Source organism: Phaseolus vulgaris, chromosome 2, assembly GCF_051622355.1.
Source record: "Phaseolus vulgaris cultivar YP4 chromosome 2, ASM5162235v1, whole genome shotgun sequence".
Lineage (NCBI taxonomy): Eukaryota > Viridiplantae > Streptophyta > Magnoliopsida > Fabales > Fabaceae > Phaseolus > Phaseolus vulgaris.
Window position 1 is genome coordinate 49728499 of NC_143499.1, and position 18254 is coordinate 49746752.

General features: G+C 32.9%; 1 protein-coding gene and 1 long non-coding RNA gene across 2 annotated transcripts in view; both read right to left on the minus strand.

Annotated features, from left to right (window-relative positions):
• LOC150029264 (uncharacterized) overlaps positions 1-18254 on the minus strand; it is a 53547-nt gene that overhangs the window by 24522 nt on the left and 10771 nt on the right. The gene's annotated exons all lie outside the window — the stretch shown is intronic.
• Positions 119-8169, minus strand: LOC150029265 (TMV resistance protein N-like). The gene is made up of 4 exons (XM_090299299.1): positions 7623-8169; positions 6098-7181; positions 5697-5984; positions 119-2317 (listed from the first exon to the last, which is right to left on the minus strand). The coding sequence occupies exons 1-4, from the start codon at positions 8105-8107 to the stop codon at positions 278-280; spliced, it is 3897 nt and encodes a 1298-aa protein (XP_090155425.1). The 5' UTR covers positions 8108-8169; the 3' UTR covers positions 119-277.

The following is an 18254-nucleotide window of genomic DNA, read 5'->3' on the forward strand; positions in this document are numbered from 1 at the left end:
CTTAAAGGAGATGTCTTCTGGTATAAAAACTGAAATAAAAAATCTTTTAACTATAAGGGTCAAATGGATGATTAAACTTATAAAATGTACAATTAAACTTATAAATTATAATAAACGATACTTTAATTTTAAACTCTATTGAACTTTTTTTAATGTTCTCGCTTTTCTTTAAAAGCTATTGAACTCTATCTAACAATAACTTATAAATGAGAAATTCATGATAAAATTTCAACACTTGTAATCTAGAAGTATTACGATAAGCCAGAAGAGGAAGAGACTAGTTGACTGGGTAGCTTTCGGCGTTCCTCTTCCTATCTTCCCCTGTTTCTCCTGAAGAGTGTGCAACATTGCTTCCACTGAATTCTTCAATGTCATTTTCTGATGCAGAATAGTCAACAGCACCACCATATTTATCATCTTTCTTTTTCGTATAAAGAGGGCATATGCCGCATTCTTTTATTCTGATACCTGATTTCAACTCTCTCTCAACTGATTCGTAATCTGGCCACCCAAAGTCATAATAACATGGACTGATCTCAAAAGTGAAGCTGCGAGCATCACACAGCCTAAGGCTCATGCCGCTCGCCATTAGGGACTCCAAGTTAAATTTCCACACGAATGTGTGATCTTTATAAACACCTCTGTCTTCATCATCCCATTTGAAATAGCTATTTAACACACCCTTATATGGAATGATCTGTGTGCCATCATCATATTCAAATTTTAGGCTGTAACGAAAAGAACTATATCCACCTTTAATATCTAACACTCCAAAAGCTACACACAAAGCGAAACCAGTGAGCCTATCATCGCTGCAGAAACTTAAATCTTCATTTATAGTCACTGAATCTCCCTTCCCACGAAAATGGAACCAACCAGGAACTGCACTCCCTGGAAAACAGAAGAACACACACCTATATGTATCGTCGATCATCCTAAGCCTTGCATCCTCCTCAATGTTAGCACGAGCACCTGAATCCAGTTGTTGAGCATTGGTGAAATGAAATTTGAATACACCCTCTTTGGAATTTGACAAGTTTGGAACAAGAGAATTTGACATCACTCTTCTAATGGATGGGCAATCCAATGCCTCGAGTTGTTCTAGAAATGGTGGAATCGGTGGAATGCATTCAAGCTTTTTGCAGTCGCTTAAATCAAGCGATTTCAGGCTTGAAAGATGAGCAATGCTCTCAGGAAGGTTCACGATTCCGCTATCACGCAGTGACAGTTCCATTAATGACGTCAAGCGACCGATGTGTCTTGGGATTTCTGTTAATTTGGCACACCCCGAACAATCAAGTTTAGAGAGAAGCTTGAGATTAACGATGGAGTTTGGAAGTGACTCGAGATAAGTGCACTCTTGGAGTTCCAGGGATCGAAGATTAACCAAATTGGCAAATGAGGAAGGCAGTTCTTTAACAGCCGTACATGTCAAGTCAATATGAGCAAAAGTATGAGCCGGCTTCATGATCTCTGGGAAGGTCCTCAGCCTTGAGCAACCACCCAAATCAAGCTTCCTCAATTTCAAATTGAAAATGCTGCTTGGAAAAGTTTGAAGTGAAGTACAGTGGGTAAGGCGTAACTTGCATAGTCTGGTGAGGGTTCCAATGGAAGATGGAATAATCTCAAGATTGAAGCAACTGTGCAAACTCAGTTGTTGAAGCCCTACCAAACGGCACAAGGATGAAGGTAGTGCCTGTATGGCTGTGTCGTCTAAGATGAGCACCGCTAGATCTTCCAACGTGTCCTCAATCTCGGGTAAATTTTTCAATTTTGAGCAACCACGGAGACAAAGTTTCTTTAGGAATTTCATATCAGAAAGGTCAAACGGAAAGATTGTAAGGGAAGAACAGTAAGAGAGATCTAAGTGACAGAGCTTCTTGTGATGAAGGTTTAAGGGCACACCTTCTTCTTCTTTATATCTGTCAACAGTAATTGAGAAAATTTCACTGGAAGTTCGGAAATTAATCTCTTTGATCATATCCGGTTCCTGACGAGGGAATCTTGAGAAAGTTTGACGTTGAGGGAATCTGGGTTCACTCATTGAAAACATATTAAGCTTCCCACAACAGGAAACACTAATCCATCCTGGTGATGTGGAAAAAATGTTGCTGGGAATATTTACACTATTCAGATCATGACAATGATCTAAACATAAATAACTGAGCTTGCTGAGGAATATCGAAGAGTGAACTTGAATCAACTTGTAACAAGAACTCAGAATTATTTCTTCAATATTCGGTGCCACAGAAAGGTCTGGTATTCTAGTAAGTTTCCGAGATCTAAGCATGTTGAGCCTTTTCAAGTTGGGTAAAATCTGCCAGAAATAGTAAATGAATGAGGTAACAAATAAAAACTACTTTATCTATTTTTCTTCCTATTTAAACTATTAGCTACTATCTATTGAGTTTATATTTTACATTACTTAAAAACCACTGTTAAAAAAACCACACTGTGGACTAACAAAACTCTGCCTATAAATTTTATAGTTATTATAAAAAATCACAACATTTAACGTGTTTTTATTCCCTACCTAAAATTGCATCCTAATAATTTAAACCTAAACTTATAATGTATTGAAAAACTTATGATAGTAATTTATAATCGATCACAATGTGGAAATACTTTATATTCTGCATGTATCAACTGACAAAATAAAATGGTGTTGTCTGAGAGTTAAAATTAAATACATAATGTGTAATTTGTTGTATATTATATTCAAGTTTATGTTATAATAAAAAATGACTTAATTAGGTTTTAAGACATTTTTAATTATTTAAGTACTCAAAAATTTTATATTTCCAATAGAATATATGTCATTTTTAATTTCTCAGTTAATTGATTGATACAGAAATTATCTTGTCATATGATCTTACTATCTTTATATATTAAGAAATATAAAATTTTATAATTAATATAAAACGATATTACGTTAATAACATTGCTAGATAATTTTTGTTACTTTCATGTTGGTAACAAATAACAAAGGATAGTTGTCATTATCAACAATCCCTCTCAAATACACTTATAGTTATACAATAACAACAATATCATTATATTAACCATAAAACATTACATTTCTTTACTTAACAAGTAGGACAATATAATAATCAGGTCACTTAACTAATAAAAAAATTAAACAACATCAACTTAATTAAATAATACAAAAATTTTAGTACTCGATGGAATAAGAAAATTAATACAAACTCAATTTGAAAATAACCAATTTTATAAGATATTTAAAATTTAATTAAACCTACAAGTTTTCATTATATGGAATTAAATATTATAAAAATTTGCCACATAAGTTTCATAAGTAGAATGTTTAAACATAAATTTCTTCACGTTGGGAGTTTCTTTCCTCTATCTTATAAGTTTTCTTTGTTTCTTTAATATTTTTTACATGCCTTCTATCAATGTGATTTTTATTTTTTTTTAAGTATTATTAAATATAAAATAAGAAGATAGGGTAATTAAATTAAATTTAATTTTTATTTTTCAGAAATGATGAAAATTATAATTAAATTAACTAAATTATATAAAATTCCATTTTATTTACATAACTTTTTCATATTAAAAAACTATATAAGATCTTCAAACTATAATTAATATCTTAAAAATTTAAATAATTATTATTATTTCTACTCATCCTTAGTTTTTGTTGGTGAAATCTTGATTTGGGGATAATATCACTTAAACTTAAGAAATATTTGGCATTAATGAACTCTAAACAAATTCATATAAGATATCAAGATATCACTTTCAATCCAAAATCTTAAACTAATAGGTTTATAGATTTTTTTTATATGTTATTCATCTTACCAATTTCTACCCAATGCGAGACTTTCAACTCTAAGAGATGAAGTGGTGTACTTTATGCTTCTAGGACTTGTTGGATATTACAACATGTACCATTGCTAAAATGTTTGAATGAAGGAGAAGTCGAAGTCTCTCTCCTTTAGAGATATTCGCTCAAGCAATAAGAGGTTGATTGAGCAAGAGAGAGATCGTATTAATTCTCTCTTCCATGCAATTGTTGTCGCTCAAACAATGTGGACTCATTCAAGCAAAGAAGTCTTCTTTTGGGTTAGGAAATAAGGTTGTTCAAGCGAGATAAACTCGTCCAAAGAATTTAACACTAGTAGTGAAATGTTGTTGTGATGATTTAAGTGTTTGTATCTATGAAGCTAATGATGATGATGACGATGATAAGATGCATGAATATGTATATATAAGTCTATGATATACTTCATGTTATACATTGTATGTGATTAAATTGATAACCATTTATTTTTAGGCCAATTATAGGTATATTTTGGCCCTTTTATGAGCATGTGACGAGAGATACTTGATATTGTATTATGACCCTAATGAGTCGAAGTATCAAACACAAAACTCATGACAGAAAAAAAAGATATTTTGTGCATCAGTTATGATATGATCACAACAATTAAAGCATGAAAGGTTGAGAAATTGAGTATGATAGATTGTTTTGAATTATAGTTGAAGATTCATATATTCTTGGATTGAAATGACTTAGGTGTAATTTACTATAGTGTGATTTGGCATGTGAGTATAATTGGACTTATTATATATGTACTATATTACATTTAAATTATTAGTTAATCTTAGTGTGAATGTGTGAACAGTTAATATCATACTTAATACGAAAACAAATATAATATTGTATGTGACAATAGAGATGCCAAATAGGTTTAGAAAATTATATTTTATTTAAATTTAATTATCTTTTTAGTCTTTATATTAATGACCAAAAGTCAATTCAGATTTTTAAAAGTTCAATATGATCTAATTTTTTTAAAACAATTCAATGTGATTCCTTTTAGTATATTGTCCTTATTAAAATATTTTTACCTTACTGGTTGGTTCTGCCACTGCTTTGTTATATGTGTTGTTATCGTATTGAATTGTTTTAAAAAAAAGTTGGAACCACCACATTAAATTGTTTTAAAAAGTTGAGACTAAATTGAACTTTTGAAAATATGCAGAATGAAATTAATTTTTGTCTACTAATATAGAGAGACTAAAATAATAATTGAATCAAATATTACTATTTTTGTGATGTATATTTATATATAAATAATTTTGAGAATGTAGAGTTACAATGTGTTATATATATATATATAATTCTTTTTGGTAAAGTATCCTGTAGTTGTAAGCAAGTATGATTATATTAAGTGGGGGCGTTTCAAACAACATAAAAAAAAACAAATCTTTCATACAATAGAGGAGACTACACACAGACAAAAGAAAACAAACACTCTAATTTGTAAATTTCCCCTCTAGAGAGAGACCTCAGACATACCAAAAACAAAAAATTCGTTACTCAAGAAGATCATGTAATGCATGACAGATAATATGGGGAGATATCTATCATCAAGAATATGAGTAGACAATACATTCATGGGCAATTAGAAGATATGCCTAAAAAAAAGATGCAAACTGTTCTAAATACTATTAAATTTATAATTATCTTTAATTAGAAAGATGCTGAGTATGATTCTTATGATATATGTGGTTCAAATAAAAGAAATTTGAAATCGAATAATGTGGAGAAGGCACAAAGGAATCGCAAAAGAAAACCTGTAGATGTATAATACACAAAACATGCTTTTATAATTCACTTTTATCTTTGAAAGTTTAAAACACAAAGGAACATAGATAGCTTGAAAAACCTGATCTCCTTCCCAGAGTTGTTCAAGATGGCAGCCTGGCATTTTGAGGGTTACTAGATTTTGTGGGCAAAAGTTTGGAGGCCAGAATCTTTGAGGGAAACCGTTCCAATAAAGAAACTTTAGAGTGTCTGGAAGATCTAAAAGAGATGATTCAAGCGACTGATTTGATTTGAAATGATGCCTGAGCACAAGCATCCTAAGAGTGTCCATGTTTTCGAAATGTGGTGCATGTACTACAACATCATATACTATCAGATCTAGTAATATACATTGTATTGCATCTGACCCCTGAAAGTAAATCAATGTAATTAGAAGAAAAAAAACATGAAATGTTGCATTGCTGGATGTTTAATGACAGCTCAGTAGTTTGCAATTTTTCACAAAGTAACAACAGAATATACCTTGTTCTTTCTTAAAACCTCACAAATTTCCTCAGCATTAAACAATCGGCTGCGTTTTTCAGGATGCTGAGGACACTCTTTACGAACAATTTCTTGACCCATTTCTTGTATTAGATCGTGCATCACAATTCTACCATCAAAGACAGATATTAGGCCCCTATCTTTGAGAATATCCATTCCAATCTTAGAAGAGAAACCACAGTCAGCAAGTGTTTCTGCTACCACAATCTCATGGCGTCCTCTATAAAAGCAAGCTATGTCAAGAAATATATTCTTCTCCTCCTCCTCCAGCCCATCATAACTTAATTTCAATACATTGAAAATACCAAGATGTTGGCCCTTTTTCAACTTTTGCAACTGACTCTCCCATGCTTCTCTTGTTCTGCCATAAAGCAATGACCCTAAAATCTGGAGAGCTAACGGAATCCCTTTTGCATATCTCAACACCTCTTCTGACAGGTCTATGTAAAATTTTTCTGCTGAAGATTTTTGTTTAAAAGCATGTAAACTAAAAAGTCTCAGAGAATCATAAAAATTCAACTCCTTAACTTCGTAGATATCATCAGCTCTAGCATTCTTAAGCACTTGTTTGTCTCTACTGGTCATAATGATTCTACTGCCCTGCCCAAAACTATCACTCCCTCCAATTAATCTTTTAAGTAGAGCTGAATCGGTAACATCATCAAGAATGAGGAGAACCTTTGTCCGTTTGAGCCTTTCATTGTAATATGGTAAAGAAGAGGATTTCTTTATCTCTTCCTTTAGAATCTCACACAGATATTTTGTTCTGATACTGTCTATTCCATCTCTTTGTATTTTTTCTTTAACGTCTAAAACGAGGCTGCTGGAATCAAACTGCAATGTCAATTTGTGATATATTTGATCACAAATTGTAGTTTTTCCTATTCCTCCCATGCCACAAATTCCTATGATTCGAACATCCGGTGACTCAAGATGCAACAAGGACTGAATTCCTTCAATATTTTTTTCAATGCCGATGATTCCTTGATCATAACTGATGGAATAACGATTCAATTTTCTCAAAATATCTTCCACAATTTCTTCAACAAGTGTGTGTTCTGGCCTGGCAGATGATTTAGAAAATAAAGTATAAGTATTCAAGCACAAAAGCTAAACTAAACTAAAGAAAAATTCAGAGTCAAGAGGAGTGAACATCATTGAATAGATTCACATATCGATTCTAGTTTCGAGTTCTGGATAAAATAAATAAATTAAAAAGTTGAAGGTAAGTTTAGGACGTTATCTTCCTACATTAGTATGGTTGGTTTAGTAATTGCAAATCATGATCGCAGGAATTCTACAGTAACCGTTGCTGACCTCTGATACTAGGGAGCAGACTTGCAGGTTCGAAGTTAAGCTATAACATGTGATATGGTTCAGATCCATGACCGACTAAGAGAAATGAAAAAAAAAGAAACACTTTTGAATAAAGAGATGAACACAATTTTAGTAATGGAAAAGAGATCCTGATTATCTGGAAAGTGCGTGTAACAAATATAATGACCTGATGACTTTTGAATCCAAGCCTGAAAGTCCAGCAGCTTCGGTTAGAGCATCCTTCCATCCTTGCACTTTGTCGTGCTTGAAGTGCTGCTCATGCTCATCGAATGCTTCTTTGTATCTTTCTTCTTGCTTCCTAATAGTTGATGGATCCACCTTGTAGAAAACAGGTATGACATCCCTTCCATATCTCTTCTTGCATTCAAGTATCTTAGTGAGTTCATTCAAGCACCAAGTGGAAGATGCATAGTCTTGGGAGAAAACGATGACATAAATCTTTGATTGTTCTATTGCAGAGAGGAGTGCAGGTGAAATTTCTTGGCCCCTGAGTAATCTGTAATCAATATATGCTTGAATGTTCTTCCTTTGCAGCGCTGCATAAAGGTGGCTAATGAAGTTGTCACGTGTGTCTTCCCCTCTGAAGCTGAGAAACACATCATGCTTTGTTAGAGAAGTAGACATGGCCAATGATGAAGTACTTCCTGACATTGGAATCAATTTTCTCTCCTTTCTCTGCAACTCTCAGTGCCTTTGTTTGTACCACATTATAAACACAAATCAACTTTTGGAAAAGTCTTTGAATTTTCTTAAAAATATCTTCCACAGCCATGTGTTCTGGTCAGTCTTAAGAATAGTCAACAATTTGCAAAATAATTATGGAATCTAGGTTTATATCATTATCACGCGTGGAAAGATAGCTATGCCTTCTTAGATAAAATCCTTATTTGTTTTAATTGGGCTTGTATTGGCCTTTGTAATCTGCTTTTCTTTTCTCCTATACTGCATACTTAATCTTATAAAAAATTTATATTTATATCAGTTATATTATGAAAAACTCAAAAATCTGAAATTGATTTTGAATCTCAAAGAAACTTCTTGGTTCTTGCGCCATTTATTAAATTAAAATATTGAGTCAATGGAAGAATCTAACTATTCGCACAGTATTATGGTGTCTAGCTTTATACAGCATTAATACGAGTAGTTTCTTTAATACTTTTACTCAATTTATTTATTTTTAATTCTTTTTTTTCACACCTTTTACAAATAAAGAACCGTATTTCTTTAACATATTTTAGAAAATAACCAGTAAACATAAAACTAGGTTAATATGACTAAATGAATAAAGATAGTGTAAGAATAACAGGAATAACATTACTACAAATAACAATATATTAATATTAATATGTTTCTTAATAAATTTTACACCCACTGTCTATTTATAAATTAATATATTATAAATATCTATTGATTTTTTATGGGTAGCTTATTTCAGTAACATTTTAGATTAATTTTTTAGATTTTACAAAACATTACATTTTGATTATAATATTTAGGACTGTGATGCAATTTCTGCAATGAAGGCTGGCAGACTAAGTGGTTGAAAATTCTGAGAAGAGGGTGAGTATGATGCTGCGGTCATGATCTATGTATTAAAGTGTAAAGGCATGGGTTTGGTTGACAGGACAATACTGTTTTTTCATTGCTACTAGTTAATATGTTTCTTTCTTACTGCTATATGAATTTGCTGTCAAATAGCAGTAAATAAAAGACTTCAAATAAAGCATGTGTTTATCATACATGGACTAATGCAGCATTTTTAGTGGAAGGGGCTAATATGATTTTAATCTAGAACAAAATGGCTAAACCCAAAGATGGTGGGAATAATATCCTCAAATCAATTGTTTTGGTTTTCAGTGTAATGTCATTTGTAAGTATCAAAATTTGTTTGTTATCACATTGGAAGGTTGGTGGGTGGAGGGGATTAAGATCTCAATATCAGTCTTGTAAGGAGTCGATGTGGTGGAGGGATCTTAGGAAGGTAAGGCACTTAGAGGGGTGGGGAAATGATTTTGAAGACAGAGGTCGGTGGGAAGTAGGAGATGGGAAAGAAATCAGATTATGGGAGGATAAATGGTTGGAAAACATCCCTCTACTACACAAATTCCCGAGGCTATTTTCAATTTCCTTAGATATTGGTTGTACTCTCTCACAAGTTGGGGGTTGGAATAATAATATTTGATCGTGGAATCCAGTCTGGTTGATCTCCTAATTAATGCAGTTGTTGGATAACAAAAGGTTAACAAGAGAGGGTGGAGCTAAATCTGATAGATGGCTCTGGAGGGACGTGGATTATACGGATTTCTCTGTGAAGGCAGCCTATAAGTGTCTCATGGGGGAGGAGCCCGTAGTGGGGGAGGACTTGTTTGCGATTTTTTGGACTCTAAAAACCTTACCTTCGGCACAATTTATGGCTTGGAGGGTGTTACGTAATGCTATTCCTACTAAGGACAATCTTTCGAGACGTGGCATTCCTTTGACGAGTGATCGGTGCCCCTGGTGTGGTGTGGAAGAAAAGTCGGTAAGACACTTATTTTTTGAATGTAAGATATCTTGGAGAATTTGGGGTTTGTGTCTCACTTGGTTGGGGCTCCCTTTGGTGCTTCATTGTGACGCACAAAAGCATTTTAGGATGTTCAAACCTTTTGGTCTGAACCACGCAGTTACCAGGTGTTGGGGGGTATTTGGATAGGTATTGTGAGTCAAATTTGGAATCACAGGAATAGGGTTGTGTTTGAGAATGGGCGGGTGGATCTTGTGGAGGTTTTTACCGTGGTACAAAGGAAGACTTGGTCTTGGGTCACAGTAAAAGAAAAATCTGTTGTTTTCTCTTACTCGGACTGGTGTCTGGAACTTCTTTGTTGTATGAGGTATTTGAAAGTCTGATTCCTTGCGGTTTTAACTAACGTTTTTTCAGTCTTGGTAGTCGTGATGAGGTTTGTGCAGGTTTCATCGGTAACTCCTATCTGGCAAGGTTGGACTGAGGCTTGGAAGGTATTGCGTGGATGTGCAGGTGTCTTGGTCATTCCTTTTTGACAGGGTCGGATTGATGACTTTGTTCTGTGCTACAGTAAAGAAAGTGTTTCTGTTGTATGTTTTTTGGTTTGGTGCTGGATTTTTTACGGTGTTTGAATGTGGTAAAAGCTTTTTGGCCTATGTTTCTTTCTTATAAGGATCGGTCTGTCATTGTTAGCAATTGAGTTTTTGGTACAACTTAGTCGGTTCATAGTTATGACTTAGGTGTTGAATGGTGTGTATTGTATTGGTTTGTTGTGTTTGTCTCTTGGGTAAGGCCCTCCAGCTTGATGGCAAAGACCTTGTTTAGTTGTTGGATGTATGTTCTTGTTTGAGGGTGTGACCTCTCTGGTGGGGTGATATAACTGTATTTGTTGAGTTTATTTACCTTTGTATGGGATTTTAGCTTGATAGGTAGTACAATGTTTGTTGGATCCTTAGTTGTTAGGGTTCTAGGAAACCTGTTTTGGAGTTTTGTATAAGGGTTGAGACACCCCTGAAGTGTCTCATTTTATTTTATTTATTCTTTGTTGATAAAAAAAAAAATCACATTGGAAGGTAGTATCTGTCATGAAATTTGTGGAAGACCTTTACCTATGTTTGCTTTGGGTCTGTTTTACGCCCTCTTGAATTAAGTAAATTTTTAATTGCCATCATGAAATTAGGCTAAATATGTGTAGTTTTGAGCACTTTCTTTCTTCCATTTCAATTCGTAGTTTCATACATATTCAATATCATGTGGGAATTAAGTTCTTGCTTTTAAGGTGAATAACAGTTTGTATTCTTGCAGAAAACTATTTTCTAATGCATATAAATTTCATTTTCTATTTTCAGCATTGGATTATGTTATGTAATTTTTCCTTTGTATTATACAGAGTAGGATTTTAATGTTTCTACTGAACAGTGCTATCTTTTTTCGTCCATATTCTGATTTTGTTCAATTTTTTTCAGTATGTGCCGCATGCAGATCAGATGTAAGGAATTTTCTAATTTTTTTTTTTTCAAGCTTTCTTGTTTGCTTAAAGTTTTCTGTAAGTATTTAACTGTCTTAAGTTGTTAATGAGGACTAAGGACTGAAAAAGAGAATTAGCCATGACATGGTGGCATTATCCTTCTTCAAAACCATTAGTTTTTTTTCCTACAAAGACACATGTCAAGAAAGCAAACCAGGAACAAAAGTAATGGAATAACAGAAAAAGAAAGAGACTAATAACATTGTTTATGATTGCTTTCTCTCTTGTTTACTTGCTTTCTTTTTGTTGGACAATTGTCTTAATTGCATTCACACCTAACCTGCAGTAGTTTCAATCCCTTTGGGGTTGTCATAATTGCAGCCTCAAGAGTGGTGGTGTAGTCCAACATTAACCAGTGATATAGTTCAAATATAGCATGTACATGAAAGTCGTGTTGATAATCAAAGGTGGCTTCATCTTAACTTATAACATGTAAATGTCATTTGAATGGTTAAAAAGGAATTCACCAGTGTAACACAAAATGAATGGATTGCTTGGTTGTGTCAACTGTTGTACTTTTTTTAGTTGCTTGAAATTAATTAAAATTTGGTTCTGGGTTTTTTCCTATGATAAAATCTCGATTTATTTCTGTGCAGAACTTTCTTGTGGACATAAAAGAACCAGCTATAGCATTTTTACCGGTGCTTGCATTTGAAGGAGGAACTAGAAGAAATATACCTAGGTTTGAGGTGTGTATAAATAATTTTTTATGTATTTCGTGATGTAGATGTAAAATAATGCAATACTTTGTTTTTAGTTTCAATGTTTATAAGAAAATATACAAAATGGTAAGAAGAAGAAATGTTTCTTATTCTTATGTGTATATTACATCACTGCTGCATGTATAGTAAATATATATAGGGAGTTTCTCTCTCCAAAATTACAATCTAATTAGGTAGGATACTAATCATGAGATTCTATAATTATTAAATTAATTGCATATAATTGGATACAATATCGTCAAATATTGCATACAATAATTGCATATAATTCTATAATTATTAAATTAATTATATAATTGGGTACAATATCGTCAAATATTGCATACAATAATTGCATATAATTTTATAATTATTATTTCCTTAATACTCCCCTCAAGTTGGTAGGTGAAGATCAAGAACCCCCAACTTGTGTCGTAGCGTCAAAAATCGTTCCTTGCCCAATGCCTTCGTAAAAATATATGCGAGCTGATACTGTGTCGGTACATATGAAGGACTGATTATCCAGCTTGTAATTTTTCTCGCACAATGTGGCAGTCTATGTCAATGTGTTTTGTGCGTTCATGAAATACTGGGGTTGCTGCTATATGTAATGCCGCTTGATTGTCACAGAAAAGTTGAGCTGGCAAGTTACATGACACCTTTAAATCCTGCAACAGATATCTCAACCAAACTATCTCCGCTGATGATCTTGATACGTTTGTCTGTTTTTTTTTACTTCCATGAGATAATAGAGAAACCAAGAAAAATGCAATATCCAGATACTGATCCTGTATATATTGACTTAGGGTCTGAACCGAAAATGCTATGTCAGGCCGAGTAACCGTGAGGTATATAAGTCGTCCCACGAGTCGCCTGTATTTGACTGGATCCTTTAATAACTCTCCATCGTCTGGTGTGAGTTTTAGGTATTGTTCCATTGGAAATTTGTCTGGACGAGCACCTGTGAGTCCCGTATCCTGCAAAATATCAAGCGCATATTTTCTTTGGGACATGTAAATACCAGCTTTGGAACGGGAAAATTCAATCCCTAGAAAATATTTTAGGTCTCCAAGATCTTTAATGCGAAATTATTGTAATAAACAATCTTTAACACGCTGAATTTCTATCAAATCATTTCCTGTCAAAAGAATATCATCCACATAAATCAAAAAGACAGTAAATGATGAGTTATTCTGTCTTGTGAATAGAGAGTAATCTGTCTTGGACTGTTGAAATCCTACAGATTTAATCACATGAGAAAATGTTGAAAATAATTTCATGCAATGTGCCATGTAAGAAGGCATTTTGCACATCTAGCTGGTGAGTAAACCAATTTCTGGCTGCTGCAATGGTGAGGAGACACCTCAAAGTTGTTAATTTTGCTGTTGGTGAAAAAGTTTCAGAATAGTCGACACCTTCAATCTGAGTGTACCCCTTTGCGACAAGGCGCGCCTTATATCTGTCGACGCTACCATCTGGGTTGTACTTTATTTTATAGACCCATTTGCATCCGATGGGTTTCTGCCCAGCGGGTAATGGTGTCAAGGTCCACGTTTGATTTAGCTGCAAGGCGGAAAGCTCTTCGTCCATTGCTTTTTGCCAATTTGGATCAAGGATAGCTTGAGCATAAGTGTGAGGTTCTTTGGTGGTTGTGATGTTAGCAAGATATGCACTATGTGTAGAAGAAAATCGGGAATTAGAAAGAAAATGATGCATAGGATACCTGGTTCCATTCGGTCGGTCTTGGGCAGTGGTCGAATGATTGGCTTGAGATTCTGTTACGTAGTCTTGAAGCCAGGAAGGTTGGGTTGATGTGCGATTGGATCGTCGAACGGGAAGGTCGATTGGAGAAGGTTTGGTAATGGGTGCTAAACTTCTTGGCATGAGAGAAAAAGGTTGGTCTACTAGAGGTTCAGGTGTATTATGACGAGTAGGAGAAGAAAGTTGGTTTGATGGAGGTTCAGGTGCATTGTGACGAGTAGGAGAAGAGAGTTGGTTTGATGGAGGTTCAGGTGTATTGTGACGAGTAGGAGAAGAATGTTGGTTTGATGGAGGTTCAGGTTCATTGTGATGAGTAAGAGAAGAAGGTTGATCGAGTGAATGTTGGACAGGAGTGGGTAAGTCAATGTCAATAGTGGGCAAAATACCTTGTAATGGAGGTGAGGATTGTGTCTGTGACCGTTGGCAGAATGGGAAAACACTTTCATGGAAGATGACATCCCGACTTGTAAAAAGGGTGCCTGCATCTATATCAAATAATTTGTATGCTTTTTGACTGTGAGGATAACCAATGAAGATGCATTGTCGGGCGCGCGGATCAAATTTTTGCTTAGGTGAAACAACAGTTGCGTAACAGAGGCAACCAAAAGTTTTTAGGTGAGAAAGTGAAGGTGGTTGATTATATAGTAGCTCAAAAGGTGATTTATTTTTTAGTAAAGGTGATGGCAAGCGATTAATGATATATGTGGCGGTTAAAACGCATTCTCCCCAAAATTCTAATGGTAAATTGGACTGAAATAGGAGGGCTCGTGCTGTGTTTAAAACATGTCTATGTTTGCGTTCTACTACTCCATTTTGTTGAGGAGTGTAAACGCAAGTGCGTTGACATTCAATACCTTTTTTGATAAAAAAATCATACATTGCAATAAATTCCAGTACGTTGTCAACGCGGATGGTTTTAATAGATACCTGAAATTGATTTTGTGCAAATGTAATGAATGACTCTAAGAGATGTTGGGTTTCAGATTTGTGACTCATAAGAAATAGCCAAGTACATCTAGTATAGGACCCCAAATGTCACAATGCAATAGATTAAATGGAGAATGAGATTTTATTGTGCTTAAAGGAAAGGGAATGAGATTTTTACTGATAGGGATAGGTAGTAAGGAAGATACAAGTTGTAGACACGCCGGAGAAGGATGTCCAAGGCGCTTGTGCCATAAATCAGGATCGGTCGATATTTGAGATGCGTGGGCTTGGTTTGGAAGAGGGGACATGTAGTATAAACCTGCGTGTTGTTTACCCGAGCCAATCATCCTCCCCGTAGCCAAGTCCGGTAAAACGCAACCATGTGGAGTAAAAACGACACAACAATTTAGTGAACTGGTTACTAATGGACATGAGATTTAAATTGAAAGAAGGAACACAAAGAATATCTTTGAGAGTGATATCAGATGCAATGTGATGGGTTGCTCCGCTATCCAAAATCCATAGTTTCGTAAAAGCAGAATTAGAAGAGGAGTTATGGACAAGCAGACCTGCATAGCTAACAAACGTGTCACTTTTACCATGTTGAGCGAGTAAATAGCCCTTGCCAATTGCTGAATTTGCTCGGCAATGAAGCGTTGTACGAGTTTCTATCGGACTCGTTACTGGTGTCTTCCTTATGAGACATGATTTTTTATTTAGGGGATAAAAATGGAGAGACTGTCAAAACACCAAGATCGATGCTAAACTAAGATCGGTGCTAAACTTCTTTAACTGCAGGTTGGGAACATATCTTGATGAAATATAGAAACATTTTTATTCATAATATATATATAAGGATTACACATTCATAATTATTTCTTTCTGTCGTAGCATTGTCTATCTCAAATCACTGCAACTTTCTGTTGTTGGTATAAAAATACAATATTTTAATCCTAGTTTTGATAGCCTCTATTCTTCAGTGGTTGAGATATTTTTTATAAGAATTTAGAATTCAAGTTCTTTGTTACTAGCAGTTTAATGGTTATATCATTTTTGTTCTCTGGAAAATATCTTATACAAAATCGGTACTTAGATTTGGTATTTATATTGTTCTTATGTAGAAATCTAATACTAGCAAATTTTGTCTAATTTAAAAGCAATTATATTCTACTCTTTGGAATATGTTCTGGCCTGTTTTATGAATTATTTGAAAATTTGTAATTATAAAATTTAGTCTTTGAAATTATAAATTTAATAGAGAAGCATCCATACTAAACTTTTATATTATAATTTTTTTCAGTTTTATATTTAAAACATATCCCCTTTTAGTATAAGACTTAAAGGAGATGTCTTTTGGTATAAAAACTAAAATAAAAAATATTTTAACTATGGGTCATGGATGATTAAACTTATAAAATGTACAATTAAACTTATAAAATGTACAATTAAACTTATAAATTATAATAAACTATACTTTGATTTTAAACTCTATTGAACTTTTTTTAATGTTCTCGCTTTTCTTTTAAATGCATTTCACTTGTGTTTTTGTATTAAGGCTGATTTTAACTTATTTTTAAATATACAAAATAATTTTCAAATATGCAGATTTTGGAGTACTTTCGGACTCAAATTTGCTTAAAGAAATTTTCCTATGGTAAGCAAATTTAAACTATTATTGTTTGGATGTTCTCTGCCTTAGTTTCACTCAACGAAAATTTCCTGTGTTAAGGAGATTTCTCTGGGTATCATTTCTTGCCTTACGATTTGTCTTCTTTGCTTGGCTATCTTTTGGTTTGTTTTCTACGGGCTATGAAATTGAATTAAATCTTTTCAAATTTTGTCATTTTGTAAATTGTAAGTAATTACAACTTTCTAATGTCAATATTTTAATCAATTCATGCAACATATGTGTTTAAAATAAGTAAATCTAACATTTATAGAAAAATATAAAAGAAATACTCGTTATATATTCAATTGATATGTGAAATTTTAAATGTTATGGGATTATTGTTGATATTTTGCAGCAGTAATATCAACTACTATATGATTGAATGATATATTGATGAGTGAGATGAAATTGAATCATGTAGGAATGTGATCAATACATATTATTTTCAAGAAAATAAATATCGTGTTGAGAATGGTTAGGATGTGCATTAATTAATAATACATTTAGAATAAAATATCTGACTTTGATATATTGAAATCACATAAATGAAAATATTAAGGTAGTGATAGTTGAATGAGGTTTACATGATTTGGTCTACAATATAAAAAAATAATTGTCTAGCATGTCATATGAATTAATCTTGTCATATGAGATGATTCTGTATCGATATTCTTATTTGCATAGATGTGTGAATTTCACATTAGGGTATTATGACAGGTGCAAACAAATGTGTGTGGATGTAATTGGATTTCTGGTACAAGTGAGGTAGAACATAAGACATTTAGAGATACTTAATTGTTTAATATATTTGAAATGAATGAAATGTGATTATTTATATGATTATGACTGAATAATTTAAATATAAATTTAAAAATCATTAACTTATCTTGTAAGTATGTTTTTTTTATTGGTTATTATTATCAGTTGCATGTAAGGCCTCAAAATTGAAAATGGTAGAATTTTTTCTTTTAGTTCTTTTGATATTTTATGTTGATGTATGTATTTGAGAATCCCTATATGAATGGATAATGCTTTATGATATAACAATATAATAATGTAAATAATATAATAATATAATAATGTAAATAATATAATAATGTAAATGTTATTTATATACTACATATCATGACATAGTAAATTGAAATTTAATAAGGTATTAAGGATGTTACAATCTTTTTTTTAATTTCTTTTATTTCATTTTACTGATTAAAATATTACTTGTTTCTTTTAAGATTTTGTTTGTATTATAGTTATTTGTTTGCTGAATTGTTTTGGGTTAACATGTTGTTTTCTTGGGCTATGAATATTGTGAGGTTGCCAATTTCTCCTTGCACTTTCAATCAAGCTCAAACTTCCTTATATAAAGACTACTTTCAATTCCAACATGTACTTAATCTGTTATTGAAAATGATAAAAATATCCTTTCTAATTGATAAAAATAATCTTATATAAAAGAAGAGTGTAAATATAAATTAATTCTACAACATTTAATCTGAAAATATTTCGGATTTTTAATTTCCAAAATACAATTTTATTTATAATACATTTTTAATTTTGCGTTCCGAATTTTTTTGACTAGAATATATTTTTCTATTTTTGAATTATATTTATTATTTCATATTTTCAAATAAAAAAAATTAGAAATTTTAAAAAATATAGGGTGGAGGTTAAAAGTGATATGTTGCTTGAAGAAATTGGGTGAGGTTTTATTA

Coding starts and splice junctions, on each gene's coding strand:
- LOC150029265 (XM_090299299.1), bottom strand. CDS start 8,107: ATGTCAGGAAGTACTTCATCATTGGCCATGTCTACTTCTCTAACAAAG. Junction 5,985..6,097: donor AGGTTTTAAGAAAGAACAAG/GTATATTCTGTT, acceptor ATTTACTTTCAG/GGGTCAGATGCAATACAATG. Junction 2,318..5,696: donor AACTCTGGGAAGGAGATCAG/GTTTTTCAAGCT, acceptor TATTTCTGGCAG/ATTTTACCCAACTTGAAAAG.